The sequence below is a fragment of the Typha latifolia genome, chromosome 4 (genome assembly GCF_019914945.1).
Source record: "Typha latifolia isolate L0001 chromosome 4, TyphaL0001v2, whole genome shotgun sequence".
In the NCBI taxonomy this organism is placed as follows: domain Eukaryota; kingdom Viridiplantae; phylum Streptophyta; class Magnoliopsida; order Poales; family Typhaceae; genus Typha; species Typha latifolia.
The window spans coordinates 15,431,388-15,456,732 of NC_133089.1; the positions used below are offsets into that span (position 1 = coordinate 15,431,388).

Genomic DNA, 25,345 nt, shown 5'->3' on the forward strand with positions numbered 1-25,345 from the left:
TCTTATTCTGAACTCACAAACAGTTAGAAAATACACAGAAATTTGGAAAATACTTTAGCTATTGTGTCACTATCTATGGTCTCCAGCTTATCAGTAGCTGTTATCAGGTCTTCTGTTTGAGGTCTTTTAGTATTAAGATATAGGCCCAGATAGGTGATGTTGGTACAGCTTGTCAGGTCAATAGCACAACTCATTTGCCAAAACAGTTCTTAAGAACTCTGGGTTGGGCTAGATCTCATTGACAATGCTTGCTGCTATTTATTTGAGGTCTTTTTTTTTTAAAGTGGAGGAAAGAAGACGTGCATTTGTGTAACCATTTATTTGACCACCACAAGTATGTCACATATGAATAATTAGGAAACATATAGATCTGGCTATCCGCTTAATTTATATCCTGGAAGCTGAAATTTGGCTACAGATAGCTCATAGCTGTAGTTGTAAGGATAGAGTACTTGATTGCAGAAAGAGCGTAACATTTTTTAGGTTAATATGTAAAGAACAGTCTCACATGGGCCTAAATGGAAATCTATCAGTATTAGATCCAAACCAAAAGATTTAAGCTGTTAGTCTAAATTGAGTCCCAATGGTTTGTGCTAGAGATTGATGCATTTATTAGTCTAAATTCTTATATTTTAAAGATTAGAAGAACATGGTCTTTAGCTCACTGTTAACAAGAATAAACGAGAATATAATCAGCGAAGAACATTAAAGAGGTAATGTGATTTTGATTTATTTTTTATTATTTATGTAAATGTATGTTTTTTAATCTTTGAGTCGTCGACAAGTCCAACCTTTCATTTTTTAACTTGAGTTGGTACAGTGCTAATATAATATGTAGTGGCTCTGGCATGAGGACAAATGGATATTTAGCAGTAAGACAAGCATGTCTATATATATATATATATATTCCAAAGATAGAGAGGCTATTCATGATCAGAATCTCATAGTCCATGTGGAGCGTTGGAAGACAGCAACTCCAAAGTTTAATAAAGTATCGAAAGTTAAGGGGTCCCCCACAATAAAGGAGGGCATAAGAGATGGTGTATCCTTTTCTCCACTTCACATTTAAATGATCTAAGAGGTATGGACTACTATTGGTCTTTCTTTTTCATGAACAAAGTCGATTCATTTGATAGCTCTTCTTTTCTCCATGTTTGGTTCGTGTGTTGGCGGGGGCTATCTACTCTGGAAGATGGCCACAAATTTATGCCCAGGGTCCACCAGCATGATCTTCTCTTGCTTCAAGTGACGTGATTGGTTGGCAGTGTTGACCAGTTGAGGAGGGCAGAGGAGAAGCAAAGAAAAGATGGTTATGAAGCCAATTGTTGGAACATAAATATTTTAAGTCTGTTGTCTCTTATCCGCCTAAGCTTTTAGAAAAGTGATCTAATAACTAAGAAGTTATTAGATCAGGAGGTTGTAAATTCTAATTTATTCTTTTTCTTATGTGTGGCAAATGCTGATTTGTTTGACAAGCATTTAAGTCTCTCTGTCAATATAAATATAAAATCTAATTTCGTTTTCTCACTTATACTTAGTCAAATTTAATTAATTGGGCATTGTAATGACTTTTGCCAATGCTAATGCAGGGTTTGAGGAATTCAAGAATATACTATAGCTTTCCCTTTCTTGCCAGAGATGTTATTTGTGATTCCAACCTCTGCCATGCACCAAGTTGCATTGCACAAATCTTGATGGGTTTGCTGCCTTCTGTTTTGCATTGGCCATTGGTTTTCTTCATCCACTTTATTATTGTCAATTGTTCATGATCTCTTCCCTGTGATTTGTTGGACGGTACGAATGAGTAAGTGTTTGTTTATAAATTCTCTACGACTTTGTTGAAAGAGATAGAGATGTTTTGCCCACTACATGTGAAGAATATTATTTGGTTGGTCTAACCACTGGCGTTCCATAGTGATATACAGTTGGAGACATGGAATCATGGCCATGCTCCAGTCCATGACATCAAGGCCATGGTCCTTTTATCTTAAGAAACAAGGATCAGTGGATCACAAGCTAAATAGTGGTCCAAGAAAGGAACCTCCATTGAGATTAGTTTGAGCTATGAAACTTTTATATTATAATTTTGTTTTCCTATGAGATTAGAAGAGTTAAATTTTCGATTTTTTTTTTTAATGTATAGAATTATGCTACAGAGTCGCTGGGTTTGTTATGCTCAATCACTATGGCACAGGTGGCAGGAATGTGGGACAAATATTTTTGAGGTTTTGACTAAATAGCCCTTCTAAAACATAAATACATTTTGGCGGACTCTCTGACATACATATTTTACAACTTAAATACAAAACTAGATGTTTTACAACAGCAGTAAAATTGCTGATGAGGACGACGATTTCTAAATATAAGTTATTGATCGGTTGGGTGGTCGGCAACTCATAAAAAAATGTAAAAAATATTTAAAAAATATTGTGGAAGTCTAAGGACATGAAAATATTTTGATTCAGCAATTTACCGTTAGAAATTGCTGAAGTGAGCATTAGTTTATATAGAAATTTCTTGGCAGTTCTTAAATTTTCATAATTGAGTCAGTTTATAAACAAAACGGTCGCCTCATTGACTCATTGCAAGTCACAAGTCTCGAATTTAGCTTTCACTTTGAATTAGACACATTGATTAAGAAATAGTCGTAAATTCAAATATTTTGAGAGAAGAATCTGTGGACGAAATTAGCTCTCAACGTTATGTCGAACAACATTTCATTAGAGAAAAAAAAAAAGAGAGGTTATGTCAAATCACTTAAATTGTTCAAATGGATTCCACGTGTCGGAATAGCTGGAGACGCTGTGGACATTTGACAAATCTATGCCACTTGTTCTTGAAATCGAATCCAAGTGTTGTCCAATTCTCGTGCTGATTCTGTACAGTCCAATTTGTACGAACTTCCTATAACCTAGAGAGTTAAATAATATCTTAGCTGCATGTCCATAGATTCAGTGTATAGTTTGACATAATAGAGTTATTAGTAAGTCCACTAAGTTCAACTTGCATTTGTATTTTGTAAAGTATCTTTGAATCATAGAGGAGATGCGTTGACAATTTAATCCAAGTTTACCAAACCGGGCATCTAAGAAAGTTTCGTTCTTTGAACGTAATACTAAATGAGATCTATTTTAAAACATTTTAGTTAATAAAGTTTTATTCTTTAAACATAATAACAAATGAAGTATATTTTGGACATTTTTTAGTTGCCGCCTCATAATTTCAACAGAAAAATTCAGTATTTTATCAGAGACATAAAATGCCGCTTTATTCTTATTAGAGATACATACGTTATTACTTAATTTATATGTATTTGTTAATCAGATAAGCTAGAGAGGTTTATATATATATATATATTAGATCCAGATTCTTATAAATAAATAGAAATTAAATAGGTAATAAATTTGTAAGGTGGTCTAGTTTGGTCAAATATTCTCAAAAATTGGACCAACAAAACAAGACATCAAAATTCGGTTATTAGTCCTTGTGGAGAAGCATCAAATTAATTTTCTTTTGACTTTTGTATTTTTGGCACTATCTAGGTAAGTTCCTTATGGTATCTTAGCTGTTCAAGCGAGAGAAAAAAAAATATATATATATATATATTTGTGAAGCAAGCAGTTTTAGCCATTTTGCTTGATGAATTTGTGAGCTCTGTAACCAAGATCTTTTATATTTGAACAATAGTCTTGGCAAAGGAAAATAATACACAGTGTCATTTAATAATTTTGTCACAAGAAGAAGCTTAATTTTCCTAAGACTTCGACTTCGACGGCGAAAACTGCCTGAACCGGTCGATGATCGGATAATCTTGAGTCACATTTATCGTATCTGGTCTGCTTCAAGCCCTCGCCAAACCAAAGGATCCGATCACACCTAAGAAGCAATCACACAATGCTGATGAGCAACAAAATTAATTAGGCTTTGACTTGTGAAAATTTGGAACAAAATTTAATTATGTCAACGCACCACGCCGGCGGCCGCCTTTTGCTACAATTTGTACCATAATACTCATCTGAATTTGGATAGTACTTGTAGGTGGGGGAGAATGTGATCAAACCCTCATGCCAACCTTCAAAAATGCCACCCTTGGATAATTCACATCTTAGCTAAAATTTCACCAAAGCCATATACCATGTTCAGGTTTAGTCCACTGATAAAAATTGCAATTATATGCTACCAATTCTTGAATCCTACTCCTCATGATACCTGATCTTGCTCCAATAAGATGTTCCATTTCCTTTGATCTACTAGTAATCGCGTCTTAGGCTCCGGTAACGAGATCCGATAATTCAGATCGCCGAGTAGAATTATGCGACTGCTTGTAATAAGAAACACAAATGAGATCATAGATTACTCTGATAAGTTTTCAAGTATGAGCAAGTGTTGATGGAGATGTTAAACATATCCTAGTTCAAAATTATTTAGTTAGGAAAAATGATCTTGTTCTTAAATGGTCTCTTGCTACTAGCAATTGGAGATTATCTTTGGTGCTGCTATAGTTGTTACTGGCTTTTTGTCATGACATGGCAATGTCTTCTTCAACAAAATATTTATACCACAAATGTTTCCAACCTAACTTGACTGTAATTTAAGCCTGCATACGGTTGTCTGTTTCAACTACCAAAGAATTAGATCAGAAGGCGGAGTTTAAACCACAAAGTCACTAAAACGTAGGGTGTTACATGGAAAATTCCATTGAATGCAACTCATTTAGCTCCTTAATTATATCTTCCTAAAGATCAAACTTGGAGTTTAAACACACAAACAAAAAAATAGAAAATTTGAAACGATAAAGAAACATGTAAGCATTTTGCGAGTTATACTTGAGATGAAACGACTGACTCACTCATGATCAAGAATCTTCTGCGGCAAATCCATGGAGGTGACGCAGGGAAAGCTGGTCCTTGAGAATATATCCATGACATCCGAATTCCTAAGCAAAACATCCCTTTCTTTACCTCCAGAAGCCAAGTGACAACAAACAAAGCAAAAGCTGGTCTCATGCAAGCAAAATCTAACCGATACCGCGCCCTACGCCGAAAGAAGAAGAGTTTAAGCTTCATAAAGGTTTTTAAATCTTCATAACATCTTTTATTTTCTAGATTTAAATTGATATATAACAAGTTTATAGTTTGTAGTTTTAGTTTTTTTTTTTCATTTTTTTAATGAAAATTTTACATACCTTGTTTCCTAAGCATCCCATTACGCCGCAACCTATGCATGAAACACTTGGATGATGAATGTATGGCCAGAGATCGCTCCTCACCCAAACTGATGCAAAAATTCCAACCATCTGCTTGCTTATGATGCATCTGAAGTCTTGAGTTGATCTTTTCTCCCTTGAACTGCCATCCTTCTCTAACTTGGATTCTTCTCTCCTCTTGTTGTTGGATAGGGACTTGTTTAGTGTTTCTCTAATGTGCGAGTTCCATTTCATGGATATCCAACTCTTCTCAGGCCCCAGAACATTCTTGGCACTAAGTGGTACAATCTCTTGAAACCTGCAACAAGCGCAGCGCATGACTATATATGTATATATATATATATATATCTCTCTCAAAACAAGGATCAAGAATGAGTTTGATAATAAAATGATACCCAAGAACGTAGATGTCATAAGAATTATTCTTGATATCCAACCAATCCTCCAAATTTAAATCATCGGTCGGCGTCACACCTCCAACATTCCATGTACTAACAAACACCCTTGAGAATCAAAACAATCAAATGCTCATGTTAAGGTCTGTCTCAATGGAATGTATACATGGATAACTCAATGAAAGATATAAAGCTCACTTGTACTTAAGCGTATCCTTTTGAGCATCTAAAGGCCTGCTGGGCAAGGTTGGTTCCACCAAGCATTCAACACCAAGCAACTTCTCAACTGTTGGAAAGTCTGCGACAAAGCGATTACTACCAAGCGGTCGGCGGAGGAGCTTGTTGGCCACCAATCTTGGCCATATGATCTAAAACAATACAAGAAGATGTCAACTCTTGTTATCTTAAATCTTAGCTGATACATATATATATGTATGCATGGAGAGAAGTACTGCTTGCTTACTTCTCCAAACTTTTGGTTCTCTGGCATAGTGATGGAAGAGTATGGAGGCCAAGAGTGGGTCGTTTTGTTGTAGAATGGAAGGAAAATAAATTGGCGGATAGAGTGGGCATGGGTAGATAAAGAGAGAAAAAAAGAGAGAGAGAGAGAGAGAGAGAGAGAGAGAGAGAGAGAGAGAGAGAGAGGTCAAGTATTAGGAGCTCAAAAGAAGAAGAAGAAGAAGGCTTAATTTTGAGCACTAAAAGATAAAAGAGTTATGCAAGTTGGGTGGGAGGAGAGAGGGTAGTATTTATGACGTAGAAGGTGATGCAAGTCAAACATCTAAATAGGGTGGAAAACAATTAACTTCATTGCATTGCGTGGCATAAATATTAGTGAGATGGTGAAGGGGATGAGAAGAATTGGGGCAAAGGTCGTCTCCTCCAGAATGTTCCTGATTGGGTTTTTCCCCCATCTTGCGTGGTGAATGTCTAATGGTTATATTAGGGCGGTTGTCTTTAATATGAATAGTGGCAGAAAGGCCAAGACAAACTTGTGCAACTTGCTTCAAACTTTACTAATTAATATCTAGTTATATAACTATTCTTATATTTGTCATTCTTGTAGTAGCTCATGCACATTCAAATTGTCTAAACCTTTCACAACCTTTACAAGAATATCTAGCAGCAGGCTGAGTGCTTCTTAGTACCTACCAAATGCTTTTGGATTTACCTGGCAATCCATCTCAAAGGAAGTAAACCTGGGTAATTGCATGATGCTAGATTCTCGGTTAAGGTGATGCTCACCACATAATATCACAGAATTATTTGGACCACAAGTTCTTAATTTAGCTTATACGAGTTGATAGGATTAATTGGACATAAGGATCATAAGAATATCCCGTCTCATTCATTTTAACCGTGGAAAAAACATGATTGTGACTCGATAATGGTCAAATGAGGCAGCCATTTCAAAGGCAGACATCCTTTGACAAAAATGATCATCAGAAGTATGTCTATAGAAGCCAAGAAAAAGAATTTTGAACAAGTGTCATCTTCAAGGGGGAGTTCGGCGAGAATCCATAAGAACGCGCCACGTGGAAAACCATTAACTAAGAGGAGGAATAGGATTCAGAGTGAGGGAGGTAATGGTTGCCTTCAGACCCCTCATGGTCATATGTACTTTTGTCTGTCTGCTTTAGATATGGGCTCTGAAACTGTTCCTTCTGCAGCATTTGGTCGGCCAATGGTAGTGGATCGAGTAGAAAGAATCTATCAAATCATCACAACAGTATTAATTTAGTTATGATTATAGCAATCATGCCTCACTAAATTTTATGTTTCCAAATGAGCCCATTTGTATAATTATTGACAATAATGTAAGAGGACATAATAAATAGAAATCAGTTCAGAGTTCAGACAGAAACTTCTGTCCTACTAGGTGTTGGATATTGATCATTCTCCTTGTTCCTATATATCACTCAGAATCACACAAATTGGAGAAACTTAATAGATTCCCTTCTCCAATAATTTATTTAATCATTTGAAAAAACAATTATTCATCATGCTACAATCCACTGTTAGAAGAAGATTACACATCCTAACTACTGCTCTTTAGAACCCCATCAGTATACTACCATGAGTTTCATGAGAATAAGTGCTGCCACTGTCTTATCATTGTCGTGTCAGATTTCACCACTCTATTGAACTTTCAATCCCCTCCACAGAAAATAAGAGAGATGTAGCACCACAATCATTTTTAACCTCAGAAACTTCTATCCATCAATTCTCACATGAGAAGTCAAAAGTCTTTCAGAGACATCTAAATATTTGTGCTAAGCTGTGTCAGAGATTATCCCTTCTTTTGAGTGCTGAATTAAGAATAGCTCTCCTCAGAAGGCAGTCTTAAAGCTTCCTTAGCATTGTCTTAGGAAAGAGAGGAGTGCCCTCTTTCCATATGCCCCAGGAACCAAAATATTTTTAATACAAAAAAAATGATTCTAGCAACACTGACACCCAAGATGTGTAAAAATATGAAAAATCTAAGAAAGAGCGATAAACATAGCATAACACAAGATGTGGTTCACTTATATCCAGGAGCATGAAGAAAAACAAATTTGCTATCAAGAATATGAAATATAAGCTGATGAATCTTATCTCCCTACTGTTATGAGTACAATATTTCAATAGAAATCCTTCTTGCTTGACTATTCCTTATTCAAATTCATTTTCGGAGTGTCCAAGTCACTGTACCCAATCAAGCTTGGAGACTTTAAAAAAGCAATAAGACTTAAAAAGCAAACCTCCAAATCCCACTATTCTCTACACCAAAAAGATAGAGCTAAGAGAGTAATTCTCTCTTGCCCACCAACTCCCTTTTGTGTAGAACGCGCCGCCTATTATACATAGTCTCCCACTTAATTCAAACCACATGATCCAAGTGATTCCAAACTAACATAACTCACTAATGAGTTTATTGAACTAACTCAAATGAGTATATGGTTTGATTATGTGATTTGACATCACAAAATCAACAATACATTATTATCACAAACCCAACAAGTATCGTAAGTCATAATATTGGTAGACAAACCCAACAAACAGCATAGTATAGGTGCACCGTGCACAGTATGATCCATTGATGTCAACATTATCTGCTTATTTATGAAGAATAAGTCAACCTATTGCTACACCATCTGTCAATTTACAATGTGCAAACTGAGAGTTACTATCTTCCACAGGTGGCCAGAGTTATTGGACAACCTTCGAAGAGTCATGGTGTTTGAAACATAACAGTGTTTAAAGTTGGACCAAGAGTTTCCTTCTGTTTCTGTTTGAAGGTAAAAGCAAGCAAGATTAGGACATAAAAGCTTGCGGCTGTGTTTCAATTATAAAAAGAAATTAGTCCAGAAGACAATTTGATGAGCTTCCTTCCAAGTCACGGTTATTGCGAGCATGGAAGTCATACAAGTGTGAAGACATAAGCATGTTACAAGTCCGTTGACAGTGGGCTGCATTAATATTAATAAGATAAGATTCATAAGAAAGATCCTCTGCATAAAGAATCTAAAATAATATGGGGCCTCGATAATTAAATTAATTTTGTGGACTACCATGTTGATGATTAATCAATAAGAGCCTACAAGCTAGGCTTATGCATCATTTAAGAATGATGACAAAGATATTTTGCATTGTTTACCTACTCTACAAGATGTATCTGGGTGACCGGAGTGGATTTTGTCATTCCTTGAAAAATCCAATTAGCTATAACAAAGACCAAATTATTTTTAAAGGACGGCAGTAAGCTACAAATCCCTGCATATATATTAATCAGAGGTCAGCAAAATTTTTGTGCTTATGGACAGTAAAAATTAAAAGCATGCCTTGATGGTGCACCAAAAGGATATGTGAAAAATCTGGCAAATTTCCTTGGCTAAAGATCTAAAGAACAAATAGGGGACACACAGAAATATTAGAGCTTTAAAAATAGCAGAAAGCAAAAACTCATTGAGCCCAATAAGAAATGTAATACATTGTTTATATCCTATGCTTTAAGATTTGTGTCCAAGAATCATATATCTTGATTGACCCATGGCAAGGTGGATCCTCCTGAGTTAACCGGTAATGTTCAGATAATAAAAGAGGCTTATGTTGTAGGAGTGTTCCTGAGTTTAAATCTGTGCAGTATTGGTTTAATTGGAACAACATTAAATTCCCATTTTATTAAAATAAAAATGTGGATCCTCATGGGTGGAAGTTGATATGGCATATGATGCTCGTGTGTCTCAGAAGGGTGCAAGAGTAGGTGTTATCTTAAGCCTATAATTTAATGGTAGATAAGCATAGTCTACCTGACTCTCACCTTGTGCTAATCTGCTTACATGGTGGAATGGCAGCCACAAGTGTAAGGCAAGAAGATATATGAGGCCCACAATATATACAAGTATTATTTGTGAGATATTTGCCTACTATAACTAATCTAATGCAAGTGTTGTTAGTCTTACTGGAGTTGTTTAGTCTAGTGGGATAAATTAGAGAAAGAGCCAAGCATAGTTAGGTTGCTAATTGTAGGTAGGTGACAATAATATCAGTATAATATAGGGAAACCTGCAGTGAATCTGCACCAGATCATAATCTGTCAAAAAAAAAAGTTGTCTTAAAAGTAGAATTGTCATCCAAAAGCAAATTAATTAACTAGATGCAACAAGAGTTCATGATAAGGATAAGAATTTTGGTGGAAATTTGTAAGCAAGCGTGTTGCAACTTACTTTTTTGTACCTTTAACTTCTAGAAAAAGAGAAGAATAAAATGTCATATAAATCTTTATAAATCATGATTCGCAAGATTTCAAAAGACAAATGAAATCAAGTCTGAAAAATCTAGTGAATTAAGCTTCTACTGGATCCTAACCAATGTGAAGTGCAAGACCCAAAAACTAAGTTGCTAATTTTGCTGCTTCAGGATTCAGACAGGAGTCGAGGTAATAACTAATAATTGCTTATGAACTCAAAGTTATCTGATGATTAGTCTTATTATGCCGTCAAAAAGTTTCAACTTGTATGCATGAAGTTGAGGTAATAACTAATAATTGCTTATGAACTCAAAGTTATCTGATGATTAGTCTTATTATGCCGTCAAAAAGTTTCAACTTGTATGCATGAAGTTGACTAATCAATTTTATATAGCCTCATGATAGGCAAGACTGTAGGTTGCTATAACCTATACTCTTGACAAAAGATAATAGGTCACTTGATGGTTTTAAAACTCAAAGATAACATCACGACTAATAATGCAGATGTCTACTTTCTAAGTTTGCTCATCATATCCAATTAAGAATGTATATCTAGATATGGTTATAAAATATTTCCAATAGTTTTAGAACTAACATTAATTTTTCTATGAATCTCATTACTGTGAACTCGCTTTTTCAGCTCATCATGCAATTGCCATTTTCATTATTTAGTAATGCCATCTCAGTCAACACTCACAGCTATCCCATGGACTAAAAAAGGGATAGTAACTTGGTTCAGATTCTGCTGCAAGTAAGAGGATGTAAATCTCATTATAAGTTCCAACTCTGATGGATCCACTGACAACCATATGCATGAAGATAAACTCATCCTCCCATCAGCTTAAGCTGTAAAAGTAATTGGTGAATTATAATGGTGAATAAACTGTTCTTTATCAGCTTAATCTTCTGGAGTTACTGGTGGATTTATTAATAACATTGATAAATGACATTCCTTGCCAGCAGTATACATCAAAATAGATAATACAAGTACTCATACTATGCTGTAAGTCAGAATGAATTTTTGCCTGTAGTTAGGGCATGCACCATTTAACTTTCTAAAGTTCAAACATTACTAACATTTGTTGCATTAAGAGCCACATTAGGGATCTCATCATCCCTAATCACTGGCGTTTCAAAACCATTCAGATATGTTAGGTTTCCATATCAGAGTGGATCTAATGTAAATCCAATAAATCATAGCTAGTCAAATTACAACTTGTTTAATGACTTAATCATATTGACTACTGGATCAAGTTGGCATTCAAAGATAGACCTACCACAATAGTGTAATAAATCATTAAATACACTCAAATAATGCTTCATACTATGCATATGTCAGTAATCTGTGATGATACTTAGTAAGCATCAATGCAAAATTTGTCTATGCATATATCCGGAGACGGACGACAAAGTACTAACACAACGAGAAGCAAATCTTTACACCTTAGAAAATAAACACAAAGAATAAAGGTAAAAGAGAACAATTCTACCTGAATTTGAACTGCAATCGAAAGAGATGCACATTTTTTATATCACATAGATCCACCATGGTTGTTGACAAGAAACCAGATTAATTCTTCAATCAGACATATGCTACTACCAAGAACGTCTGATCCGACTTCTCATGGTTGATTTCGCTTTAACTTGCACTGCTACATTCAGATACAACATTTTCATCAAAGAAATACCACTGCAAGCCATGGATAAGAGACTGTCAACTTTGGAAAAGAATCGTATCATTGCAACAATATCTGAATGAAATGGCTGAACAGTAATAGCAAGTGATATCAATTCTACTACCTTCAATATACACATAAGCAGCAGAACAAGACAAAGTTTATACACAAGCGAAAGTTAATGGATTGCAATTCATACGGCCAAGATCAACAGAGAAATTCTTGAGGATAAGGTTAATAACTTAATATCATCTGATTTGCAAGTCCATGCAGTGTTACTTTTCTTAGTAAAATTTTATATTCAGTGCTGCAACTGAAGACACCAATAACCACTGCGACAATGCAGTGTTTATCAAACTGATATCTGTAGTAATACATCTCATGCATAGCCAAGCATAATCTATTTCAGAACTTTACACGGGTATGTAGCTGGTGAAATTGTTCGAACCTTCCAGTTTTAGCACAACTAATTTTTATAATCCCCCATCTTACACACCCCCATATCCATTACAAGAAACAAGAAACACACTCCCAGAACCAACCAAAGAGACCGGCTCAACAGAGTGCCAGATCGACAACTATTTGTACAGTCGATATGAGCAAAAGTCAACTTATATAGGATTGCTTCCATGCAGAATGACCGTAGGAAATCTGCAAGGCATTCAAGTTGGCTTTAGTCACTAGGCTTTGAGTTCACATCACGTGGTGATTTGCCGAGCAGCAGAATATGCTGAAATTGCTGAACTTGTCATATTGATTGATTGCTTAGTAACGTCCAAGCTTTTCTGGGCAGCGAAAAAGATGATCCAAAAGAACCCAATCCACCCTGCAGCAAATGTTGAGTTTTGTGAGACTTCCAGTTGGTAAATGTTTAAAAACCATTAACACATAAAGAAACTCAGGGAAGCCATGTAGAGTTCTCAAACCATAAATTATAGTACTCTAAAAAAGGATTGCTTTAAAATTGGCATGCATCTTACTGGGTCATCATTGGCACAACACCCTATGCATGGGCCAAGGGTAAGAATGAAGAAACTAGGGCTATATTTTGTACCCCATGGATGAGTAGAATTACTTTTCATAATTAAAAGGTGTGCCTTGTGAAAAATAATCTGAGCAATGAGATTTTGGCACGAGCTTCTGAACATGATACTTGTTTACATTTCTCCGACAGAAGTGCTCTTGCATTTGATATCATATCTGTCACATCCCCTACTACTAACACTACTGAGAGCATGGTGCATGGTCAGGCCGCAACCTACTGAGACCATGCCTAATAGGGTGCAAAGCATATCAAAACACTTCCTGCAATTATCTTCTATAGAAAATAACATAAAACCAAACAGCGCAGCAATACATTTTAAACATTATATATATATATATACAGAGAGGGGAGAGAGAGAGAGAGAGAGAGAGAGAGAGAGAGAGAGAGAGAGAGAGAGGATAATTAATCGCCAATCCATTTTAGAGATCCACCTAAAAATGGATCTAACTTAAATAAGTAATAACTGATAGTAGTAGATCTTCCAATTAAGTGTGAATCCGCTTCATGTGGATCAAATAATTTCATGATGCACTTCAACTGCATTGCCTTTTCACTTGAGAACATATAGTCTTTGCATTAAGCACCTAGGCAGTTGAAGAGGCCTGGGTGGGCATGGAAGGGCTTTATGAAGGAATCCTCAACCGAAAAGTGTTACAAGGCTTTCTTGTTGGTGCTGTGGCAACCCTTGCCACATGCCGACCTAGCGACATCCATAAATACCAATTTTCAAGGAATCATTGACTTCAATTAAATGTTTCGAAACTCGATAATGGGATTGGGCATCCAAGGAAATGATATACATCGGCCGTATCAGTTGTATGGGCCGCTCGTATCGGATTTGACTATTTTTTAATTAAATAAAATTTTAAATATCATTTAAAAATACAGAAAATTTTCTAAAAATTTAGAAAAAATGATAAAAAAGAAAGAAAATAAAATCACTCACATGTGAAGCATAAAATTTTTAAAAATGTATTAATTTAAAAAACAAAACCCTATCTCTCTTCCTCCTCTTTTTTCCTTCTCTTCCCTCTCCCTCTTACTGCCACAACCCATCTCTCTCCTTTTTTTCCTCCATTTTTTTCTCTCCCTTCTCTTCTTCCCTCTCCCTCTTACTGCTGCAACCCACCTCTCCTTCTTTCGTCCTCCCTCTCTCTCTCTCTCTATCTCTTTCTTCCCCTCTCTTTCCCTTCCGCACTTGTATCGGCTAATCTAGCCGATCCTGATCAATTTCAGCCGAAACTAGGTTCCATGCTTCAATCCTCAAAAGCAATAATTACTAAGAAAGTTACTTTCTTAAAGATGCCCTATTTTTGTAGAAATTTCAATCTAATCAAGGAATGGGATGATTTACCACTTTAAATATACGGTCTTCAAATATGGTTTAACAAGAACATAACATTCTAGGTTCGCAAATTGCATAATATCTCCAGACATGCCAATGCCAACGTATGATTATACTAGTCAATCCAAAAGAGAATAAATGAAGATAGATTAACTGTGCTAAAGAAATTGGACCTTTATTACTTCAGCTGGTGCCTATATTCAAAAAGAGATCATTGGAAGCCTTCTTCTATGATCTTGATATGTGCATTAAAAAATGATTTATTATAACTTATAAGGGCCATCATTTGTGGTTGAGAACAAATAGTACAAACTTCCTCCTCAAGGGCTCAAGGGCTTAACAAAAACCTTGGATGTCAGTGTCCAGAATTGCGTCTAAAAGCTAACCCTACAAATCCTTATAAAGGCCAAAAGAAGTGCATTACTCCACATGGTAATAACAAACTGGAGAATTGTAATTAGAGGATTGGAACATGAACAGAAAATTTGAGAGAATATAGAAGTAAAAATGTGATTGACATATATTTGGACCAAGGATCATAAAAACTCAGATTTTATGGAACCCCAGTAGGAGTATATTCCCAGCCATATACTCAGTTACTCACATCCATGAAGGGTAACTCAAGGCAGTCAGTTCCGCTTAAACAAAAAAACAACCAAGAAAAAGTTGAATTAGCCACTTTAGGAGGGAAAAATCATTACACCATTGACACCGTAGTAGTGGTGACCAGGGATTAGGAGATAAATTATCACATTTAAAGCATGCATGAATATTATCAATTGGCACTCAATAGAACAAGGTTTTAATACGAAAGGAACTTCATGCTGCATACTTTGATTATCTCAAAACAAGGACCTTTTTTCTAAAGAAAAAGAAGGATGGTGTACCAGTAGCTATCATGACAGCAATGATTATTGAGATAGTTGTGGTGGAAATAATGAAGGCTGCAACTGATAGTGCTCCAATGTATATCGCTGCTAAAGAAGTGAAGAAAAGAGCCAGAAATCCTCCAGCAGCTGCCAAAGACATTATTAAGGAAATGATGATAGCATTCACTGTTGCCACGAAAAGGATGAACATGAAAAACAGCAATCCAGTCAAAGCCAGAAGTGTGATTGATCCGACCTGTCAAGTAAGAAAGTTCAGAACATCTGTACATTTGAATAGCGATCAAAATTGCTGGTGACATCTTCCAATGGAATGTTAAAGAAAAAATGCGCTTCAAACTTTTACCAAATGTAGCAACTAGCAATTATCTGACTACAAGGTAATTAGGGCAATCGACTGTCTACTGCACAAGGAACAATAAAACAGTGAGGATTAGAAGATCTAAAGAAAAAGTCCTCATAAAACATGGCACCACTCTTATACTTTTGAGTATTGAAAATGGCAAGAAATAAGGTCTCAAGAGGAAATCAACTCTAACTATTTCATTAATGATACAATGTCCCTATGAATTTCATATTTACAGCACTAATCCGCCTCAAGCTAGCCAGATAGACATATAATGTTCTCGTCAGTCCATATATCTAAATCAGGTATTTCATTAATTATAAAATGACACTATGAATTTTTGCTCTTTCACTCCAACTTCTGCTCATTATGCATACCATAACAGTACTATGTGTTCTCTTTACAATTGCAACTCAATATTTGCTTGAAAAATAACTATTTAAGCAAGGGCACAGATTATTTCTATCTAGAACTGCGTTATCTCACTATGTATTAATCAAACTTCCCAAGTATCTAATTAGATACTGACCAACTAATCAAGATTATCTGCTAAGAAAAAAAAAAACAAAAAGCAAATTGAATTATTACTTGTATAACGCATTATCGAGAAATAAAAGAAGACGACTAAGCATTTCAACTTTTTATTTATCTACAGACAACACTCATCTACGATACTAACAAATAAGAAACTAAGTCCAACTTTATATCAACTAGAGCCGATACAAACCTATCAAAAGAAGGGTTAAAAGTTTTATCTTAAGATGACAAAATTCTTGACAAGGACGTTATCGAATCTCACCGAGATGACAAGAAGGGCGCGAAGTGGACTTCCCCGGCGAGTCCAGAGAAGGAGATCGCGAGCGGAGTTCCTCGAAGCTACTCGAAGACGCGGCGCACTCTTCGAGGCGGAGGACCGGATGCGTTGGATCAGAGGCGGCGAATCGACGCCGGAGGAGAGGACGCCGGCGACGTAGTCGCGGAGGACGGCGGGGAGGGTGTCGGCATCGGCGGAGATCTCGATCGGACGGCCGAGGTCGTCCGAGACGTCACCGTTGGATCCCTTCATCACGGACTGCGACTCCGCCATCTCGTTCTACTGGAGCTCCACTTCCGAGAAGGAACAAGTGTAGTGGTATTAATAAGTCGGATGCGGTGACACGTGGCGGCCGATTAGCTTCCACGTATCCGACCGATAGGGTAACCGCCACGTCGTATCCTAGTGGATGAACACTAATGCTGATTTCTATTCAATCAGCTATTATACCGTAAATTGTTATATATCTTTCCTTATTAATTAGGAGAAAATATATATTTATCCAGGCCAAATTTCAAAATCCCTTTGATTTCAAGTGTGGTAAAATAATTTCTGTTAACCCTTAAACTTTATATTCACATTGACCCTCTAAATTATGTAAAATATTTCATCCAGGACAGTATTAACAAAAAATATCAATAACTATTTGAAAGGAAAGAAATATAAACAAATCAAAGAAAAAAGAAAAAAGAAAACTAACTAGCTGTTGTAAAATTAAAAAAAAGGAGCATTTTAATATTCTATATATTAAAATTAATGCTCATTATCCAGATGCATATTAAATTGAAACTATAAAAAGATTTAAGTGATATATATTTCCCGTAATGGTTACTATTTCGGATCTGAATCCGATAAGCCAACGCGGATCCAACGCACATCCGCGCGGCAAAAGCCCCGGCCAATCTAAGCCTATTAAACTGGGCCGGACCTAATTTTATGGGCGTTTGACTATACTATGAGAGAGAGAGAGAGAGAGAGAGAGAAATTTTGCAGTCAGTCTCGGTCAAAGATTCATAAATTTTTGCAATCAAAAAAAGGAAATGGCTCTCGTGCCTCTTTTTCATGTCAGCCGAAAGAAGTCAATCATACACCAATGGATTACAAAATCATTAATGCTGCCCATTTATTGTTCTCTCTCTGTGTCTATTGAGTTCATCATTTATCTCCGACAAAGAAAAGAGGGACGATGGAAATACTCTCCGTAGACAACATCTGACTACATTGAAAGCTCCTTACCTTGAATCCTGTTTGGTTTCTCTTGTCCATCTCAGGGGCTAAATTTCCAGTCACGTTTGTTGATTTCATCTAGAGTATTATTATATGTTGTCCAAATTATATTTCGTAAACAATTTCACTAGAGTATTATTATATGTTGTCCAAATTATATATTGAAAATGATTAGCTTTCTTTATCCATCATATGATTAGCTTACGAACAGTGTGGTTTTTCCAAACTACTATAGTAATGAGGTAGCTACAAAAAGAATTATATGCTAGTGTAACTAATATACATTTGAAAAACTAAAATTGTAGTTGGGAACTATTGAATAATTGGTAACACATTTCATTTTACTTCTCTCCAACTTTCCGGTTGCAAAGAACAAATTACACCAATGACCACAGCTTCCAACTTTAACCAATCCACACTCCCCACTAAAACACTGCAGTTGAAGCTGAAGTACAAGAGATGGATGCATGCCCATTTCAAGAGACTTAGTTGCTCCATTGTAGTATTCGTTTTCCATGGACAATATTCCTTCCTTCACCTTCTTCAGTTGATACGTACCTTTGCTATGGACAAGAAGCAAGTGAAAGCCATGAGCATCAGTCATGGTCTGTGCTGTGCCAGTCAGGCCTCCCTAACGTGAACTCCAAACTAGGGCTTCTGAGCTCGTGATTAAGTAATTGAGAACCTTCCATGTTCTGTGATAAACCGAAGGCCGGCATTGATACATTAGCATATATACTAAGTATCAGAAGAAAGGAATGTATGTTCTAATCACAGAATGAGAGAGAGAGAGAGAGAGAGAGAGAGAGAGAGGTTTGATACCTTGAGCTGAGATGAGAATCCATTTTGTGTTTGCCGATCAACGTCACATGGATTTGTTTGTCGCCATGGGATGCTGCTGGAATTATAATTTTTATAGAAGTGTTAGTGTCATGAAGTACTATTGATGATGTTGGAAGATAAAGAAAACATGAATTTTCTTATATTAATTATCAGCAGCTGTGGGGTAAATATATTTTGTCCTTAGATAGTAGGAGGATTTCCAAAAATTCTTATATCGCAAGCTCGAAATAAAACAATTCCTATATTGACAGAAAAATTTGATAATAGTAATCAAGAAAGATGGCATGGAAGTTCATATAGTCATCATTTTCGACTTCCAATCCTTTTTTGAACGAGATGAGAAGGCTTCAAAAGAGTTGAAGAATTCTGATGATAGTCGATCTGACTTCAATCCTCTATATGTAAAGTTTATATAACACGATTAATAACAAATGGCTGGAGTCTGTATGCTTAAAGAAAATAGTTCGTACGTATTTTCTGAATTTATCATTATGGAAGTAATAACAAACCTTATCTCCAATCTGCATTTGGTACATCTCTCAACTGCAAGATTTGCTAAGATCGTAATTTCTTAATTTATTTTAAATTGATCCATCCAGACAATATTATTAGATTTTCCTCAAAAAATATTATCATGAGAATGACAGTTTGCCCAACATACAACTTTATAATTTTGGATATACCTATTGTTTGATAAGTATAGTCATGTCTATGTAACAAGAGAAAACTGATTCTATAGATTAAATATAGTGAATCAGTGAGCAGCTCGACATCTATCAGTACTTGGTGTTAGTATAATACACTACAACTAAAACATATGCTGAATCATCTTTTATTGATATTCCTTTTTAGAAGCTTCATATTACAAAATGTCAATGTTTGCAGTATAAAGAAATATAATACTTACATTACAACTTATTGAATTTTGCACATTCCCTTTATATTATATTTATTAATTGTTCTCCTTCATTTAACAGATAAATTTTACTCAGCTAGCAATCAAACTGAGACATGCAAAAACCTATCGTTCTTATGTTGAGCAAGAATACTCTATTCTTTTCAGTCACATGGCCCCTAAAAGATGTAGGACTTAGATCAGAGAGATGAAAAGAAAAGGTAACAGGAAAAGGAAAGAAAAGAAGCTGCTACTTCTGGCTGAGAGAAATAAAAGCAAGGAAGAAAAAGAGAGAGCAATAAAGACAAACATATTTCTAGGTATCAGGGCATGTCAGGTCAACACACGAAACTGGAGTCAGAGCCATGTATTGATGAGTAAGGATAAAATAATCCACCCAAGGAGAAGATCGAGATACAAGGTAAAACCCAAAAACCATACATCATATCACCGTCCTGTAATCCAAAAAACGAGAGAAATGTGTGATTGTTCTCATACTTTAGCTTTTAAGACAGCCTATTAAGTCGGGCTCTTATGCAAAGAATAATCTCAATACAAACACTACATAGATGTAATCCATAGTGTCAGAATGTTTGATTTTACTTGTTTACTTTTTCCTTTCCTTAGACGTTAAGTTGAACACAATATCTTCCCTTGAAATCTCAAATAGATAGAGGATGAGCGAGATAGAAACAAAAGCTGACATACCGAAGTAGTATGCTGGTCAATCCACTAACCAAAGCCTAATCCCTTGCAAAAGTTAAAGTACACCTCTGCTGAAAGATTACATGGAAAGGAGAAAAGGGTGTGCTTACCTTGACGAGCTGCTCCAGCTGGTCCCTTTGTTACTAGTGGTTGGAATGTAGTCCATATCATTTGGCAGATTTGAGCCATCTGAGACTCTCTGCTCAATGAACCGTCCCATGTTGAGATCGACGCTCGCGGAGGCGATATCTTCTTCGCCGGATCCGTCGGATTGCCCTACGAATTTTAATGCGAAGTTAGTGATCTTCTTATCTGATGCTTTGTCTTGAAGATGCTAAGTGAGACAAGGAAGAGAGTAAATGAAAGAATAGAAGGCTAATTAAGCAATGTGAATTACCTGAGGAGGCTAAAGGTTTGCTGTCAGTGGTCTTCACAGTTCTATACATCTAGCAAAAGTAGGAAGAAACAAACATAAGTAAGTGTAGAGAGAGAGAGAGGAGAAAAGAAAGTAAAAGGAGAAAAAAAAAGGAAGAAGTGAAGTGAAGAAGTGAAGTGAAGCGAGCTGAGCTAAGCTAAGCGTCCTAGAAAAGATATGGAGAAAATAACCATTACTTCAATCAAATTATGTTCTTTCTTTTTGAGAGTCTGCTTGCTTTCCCCATTACAGACAAGGTTGATGCTTCTGGTGTGGTTTGTGTAAGAGATGTATTATCGTGAAATGATGGCTCTTACTTATAATGGCAGTCTTTTGTCTAAGAGAAGCACTTTTATCTACTCACTGATTCAGTTAGTCATTCAATCATCGGTCACTGCAACCATTGGCTGCAATACCAAGAGAGAGAAAAGAAGAGGATCTATAGAATCCTAAGAGAAAGAGAAGAAGAAGAAGAAGAAGCAAAAAGACAATGCAAAATATTACCTGCAAATGGCTCTTGACATGAGCTAGAGTGAGATCTTTAACATCCATAAGCTCAAGAACTGACTTCGGAGTAGCTCCTAAAACACCAAACAAAACATCACAAAATTTTAATTAACTAAAAGAAACCAAGCAAATCTGAACGTACGCATAGAGCTTATTATTCTCATACTCTCGTGACCCCCGAGGAGCTCGACAGCGTGGACGAAGCGCGCGTGGAGCGTGCTAGTCCACCGCATTCTCGGCGCCCGGATGCTCCGCTTCCCCGGTAGCTTCGACATGACCCTTGATCCAATCCCATACTGATGGTGGTGGCGGTGGTGATGGTTATAGTGGCTTAAATGGTGATGGTTATAGTTCTTGGAGGACTCCGGGCACAACCCATTAGAGGAAGACGACGAAGAGGACGAGAACCTAACTTGGTTGAAGAACCCCATGTTGGGGAGTAGAGCGTTGTTGTAAATTGGGATCCCTTTGATGGGTCTGGACACCTCCGGTGAGGCTTCTGACAATGATCCGGTAGTGTGCGTGGATCGGAGACGAAGTACCATTGGAGGAGGCGACAAGTGCGAGAGGGAAAGATCCGCGTAGGCGCGGGAGGAGCCGCCGACGTGGGAATTGATGGCATCCATTTGCCGCCACACGCCATGGCGGCCGACATCGCTGTCGGTGGAGAGAGAAGCGGTGCCGTGGATCGAAGAAGGCGGAGCGCTGCTCGGAGGGCTGATGTGGAGGGAGAGGTCGGGGGACGGCGCCGAGGTGGCTTCCATGGATACTAGCACTTAAAAAAAAAATTCTCTGTCAATTTCTCTACTTTGCTACTTGGTCTCCTCGCAAAGTCGACTAGGTTTTTATGATCCTTATGGCCAGAAGAAAGGATGTGGTGTGGGAAAAAGAGGAGAGAGAGGGAGAGACGGTGGAAATAAATTAGAGTACTTTTTTGTTGTCTTGGTTAGTTCATAATATATGATTGAATGGAAGACCAAAAAAAATTTGAAGAAAAGTAGGATATCTCAATATGAGTGTAAGTCTTCCTTGAGGGGCAGAGAGAGAGAGAGAGAGAGAGAGAGAGTGTGTGTATGAGAAAATGACACTGGAGAAAGAAAGAGATAAAAAAGAGAGACAGAGAGAGAAACGGGGGCCTTATGCCCGGAAATATCGGGTTACAAAACTATATACTCTCTCTCTCTCTCTCTCTCGTCTCATCCTTTCTTCCTCTTTTAAAGAGCCATGCCATAAATTGGATTGGATGTGTGTGGGGATTCCAATGCCCTTTGGGTTCTCTGAACAACTTTGGCATCTCTCTCGCACTTACGCCATTTTCATCAAACAGAGTCCACTTATTGACCTGATCCAATTTCCATTTCCATTTCCCTACTGGAAACTGGGCACTTTGATGTAGGTGTCCACGCTACAAACACCAGAGAGAGAGAGAGAATGAGAGAGAGGAACTGAGTTATGTCCATAAAATTCCAGTGATATAAAAACTAGCTGAATTTTATCTAGTTATACTTCTTTCCTCGCAGCAATTGTTTTTGAAGAAATTAACACGCGAAATACAAGATTTGATGACCTTATCTCAAAAGGGCTTGTGCTCTCCTTATATTACATTTAGGGTTGTCAGGTGCCTAAGGGCCATAGCTTCTTTGACCAGCCAAAAGAGTGCTGTTTGGTCTTCTATGTGTTGATGATAATTTAATCATAGTCATTAGAATAAACCCTAAATCCAGAGTCCTATCTTCTAATTCTCTTTTCATACTCCCAAATATTCCTTCCAATCTTGTCTAGCATTATTATGTCATCTCCACATGTTCATATCTCTCTCTCTACAACACCTAGTTGACCCTCCTCTTCCTTCCTTCCTTCCATGTGAGCAGATCTCCAAACCCCAAGGCTGCATCAAGAGATTAAGTAAAGGCTTTTAATATTAAGAAGTACATTTAAGCTCTTGAATGCCTCTAACTAGGGCAAGTAAGCATGCTTTGTAGTACGCTTTGAGAGATCATTGAATTGCCACTGTCACTGCCTTAAGCTCTCATTCCCAAAACCCTAGACTTTTAAGCTCAAGGTTACAGACAACCCTACAGCATAAACTCAAAAAGATAGGAATAAATAAATTGCAAGGCAGAGGCTGGGTATTATTACTTAATTCTAACTCGTGTTTTGTGTAGACTAGTGCAATAAATAACACAACTCATAGCTTCTCTTTGTCACCTGACCCCTATGCAGGGTGCATTTATGGGGTTCGAATAGTTTCCATGTCCATCTTGTCTAAGTTATTACAGAACCTTTTGGACTCTAGATATTTTAATTTCATGTGGATTTGAATTAAAATAGTGGTTCTATATTTTTATTGATATAGAAGTACCTCTTGGTATGTTATACATAATAACTCACTATCTTCTTTGTAGGCTTAAGCTATTATAGAATGACCATTTTAATCCTATATGATCTAACAAAACAGAAGTTAAAATTTTATTTTAAGAATGGTGTATTATGAGGTAAACTATTAGGAAATTTCTATTATTAAGTGAGGTAGTTGGAAAGAAATAAAATAATGGAGACTTAGATCATAACTGATGCTAGAATGCACAGTCTCTTTTTGAAACCATAACAAGGTCAGTAATAAAATAATGAGTAGTTGTATTGAAACCATCTTATTATTTTTTATTCATGCAAATTTTCTTTTATATACACACGCACACACACACACACTCATATATAACCTACTTTAGAATTGAATGATATGTATTATTAAATTAAACAAGTTAAAAGTGAAAGCCAAAAAGGATAGAACACTAGAGTTTTACCCCCATTAGAACCTGAATCATAATTGCACCTGATCCAGCCCAAGGAAAGCAGTGTAAAGGTTTCTAATGCTACCAACTTCGTATTTAAATTAATTATATCGATGAGGTAGCCTATCGATCCTAGTAAAGAACAGCATGAAGTGACAAGAGATGGGATTTTCTCTTCTTTTAATTTCTTTTGTAAAAAAAATCCATTTTTCTCCTTCCAGCCCTTCTCCTTGACACCAGTTACCATCTGCCACGTGCCAACAAGTGACCAGACCTTAGACCTCGTAGATGGTCAAAAAGCTCAATGAGCTATCAACACTAGGAACAGCAACAACACCATGCAGTAAAAGATAGCAATGGGGGGGAGGGGATTGAGATGATGATATTGTAATCAATTGTTGTATGATTGAGTTGCTACTACTCTACCTCCCCTCCTTTTCCTGACACAAAAGGGCAGCCATGATGGCCTTATGATGGTCATATATATATATATATATATATATATATATATATATATATATATGACCTCCAATGCTTAATCTCTTGTGTTTTCCTTTGCTCCTCAATTTTCCACTTTAGTTTTCTTGATCTTTTCGTGGCCTCTTAGAAGGGTCCGATCAAAGTGGGGCCCCAGGTTGCAGGTCTCCTTCCTCGCCTTCCTATGTGCTCTCACATCCTACAATTAGCTCCAGGCCATCTCCAGAATAAACTGTAGGAAGTTCCTGCATCCATAAATACTTGGCAAAGTTTTGATTGGCTGGAAAAAAGAAATTCCAAGTGTAGGAAGGAAATTCCTAATCATATATAGTAACGGGTTTATACCCGTAAAAGAGAGGAGCGAGAAGGAATTCTCTCTCTTCGCCTGGCAACTGCAGCGAGAGGGATTAGGGAGGAATATTGAGAAGAAATTCTCTCTTCTCTCTCACTCTCTCCGTGTGTGTGTGTGTGTGTATGTCCATCTCTTACTGTTGCACATGCGTTCTGTGCACCAGCTTTTTCTTTTCATTACTGCATGGCAAAAGTGAGGGCAACTAGTCGACAAGATAAAAGGTTTGGGGTTTTAGAGTTTTCTTTTTTGCTTTCCTTTCTTCAATTGATTGGAGTGTGTAAGCTAACTAAGTTAGGTGATCTAAGATTAATTTCTTGCAAGGATGAATATTACACGTAGTGCATGGAGTTTTGATAAAGATTAGCCTAGTTGTCCAACCTCATGATTAAGAAATATGACTTACAAACTTCCATAGTTATAAAAAAAATGGATGACATCGTATCATCTTAGAGCTGCCTAAAAATATATATATATATATATATATATATAGAGAGAGAGAGAGAGAGAGAGAGAGAGAGAGAGAGAGAGAGAGAGAGAAGTGATGCAGGATTGAGATAGGGCCACATCGTAGAAGAGCATGATGGAACTCTATTCTCATGGCCAATTACCATAATTGTGACATGCATGCATGGTGACCCATCAGCATCAACAGCAATACAACAACCATGGCACTATTGACTTAGCATGCA

The 25,345-nt window shown here is 36.7% G+C and overlaps 3 protein-coding genes across 4 annotated transcripts; all 3 read right to left on the reverse strand.

The window, feature by feature from the left end:
• Nucleotides 1-3,644: 3,644 nt before the first annotated feature.
• Nucleotides 3,645-6,321, reverse strand: LOC140786702 (type IV inositol polyphosphate 5-phosphatase 9-like). The gene is made up of 8 exons (XM_073135319.1): nucleotides 6,065-6,321; nucleotides 5,800-5,969; nucleotides 5,602-5,709; nucleotides 5,186-5,504; nucleotides 4,850-5,034; nucleotides 4,210-4,318; nucleotides 3,970-4,109; nucleotides 3,645-3,876 (listed from the first exon to the last, which is right to left on the reverse strand). The coding sequence occupies exons 1-8, from the start codon at nucleotides 6,089-6,091 to the stop codon at nucleotides 3,732-3,734; spliced, it is 1,203 nt and encodes a 400-aa protein (XP_072991420.1). The 5' UTR covers nucleotides 6,092-6,321; the 3' UTR covers nucleotides 3,645-3,731.
• Nucleotides 6,322-12,285: 5,964 nt separating this feature from the next.
• Nucleotides 12,286-16,741, reverse strand: LOC140786589 (uncharacterized). The gene is made up of 3 exons (XM_073135132.1): nucleotides 16,429-16,741; nucleotides 15,284-15,521; nucleotides 12,286-12,832 (listed from the first exon to the last, which is right to left on the reverse strand). Exons 1-3 carry the CDS (start codon nucleotides 16,714-16,716, stop codon nucleotides 12,705-12,707), a joined length of 654 nt encoding a protein of 217 aa, XP_072991233.1. The 5' UTR covers nucleotides 16,717-16,741; the 3' UTR covers nucleotides 12,286-12,704.
• A 1,125-nt stretch (nucleotides 16,742-17,866) lies between these two features.
• On the reverse strand, nucleotides 17,867-22,220 carry LOC140785612 (probable transcription factor RL9). Of its 2 annotated transcripts, none has more exons than XM_073133537.1 (6): nucleotides 21,202-22,220; nucleotides 21,033-21,109; nucleotides 20,511-20,559; nucleotides 20,224-20,389; nucleotides 18,493-18,565; nucleotides 17,867-18,365 (listed from the first exon to the last, which is right to left on the reverse strand). In XM_073133537.1, the coding sequence occupies exons 1-6, from the start codon at nucleotides 21,797-21,799 to the stop codon at nucleotides 18,267-18,269; spliced, it is 1,062 nt and encodes a 353-aa protein (XP_072989638.1). In that variant the 5' UTR covers nucleotides 21,800-22,220; the 3' UTR covers nucleotides 17,867-18,266. The 2 variants fall into 2 exon arrangements, with proteins under 2 accessions (XP_072989638.1, XP_072989637.1); XM_073133536.1 differs by having other exon boundaries at nucleotides 18,493-18,568.
• Between the last annotated feature and the right edge of the window lie 3,125 nt (nucleotides 22,221-25,345).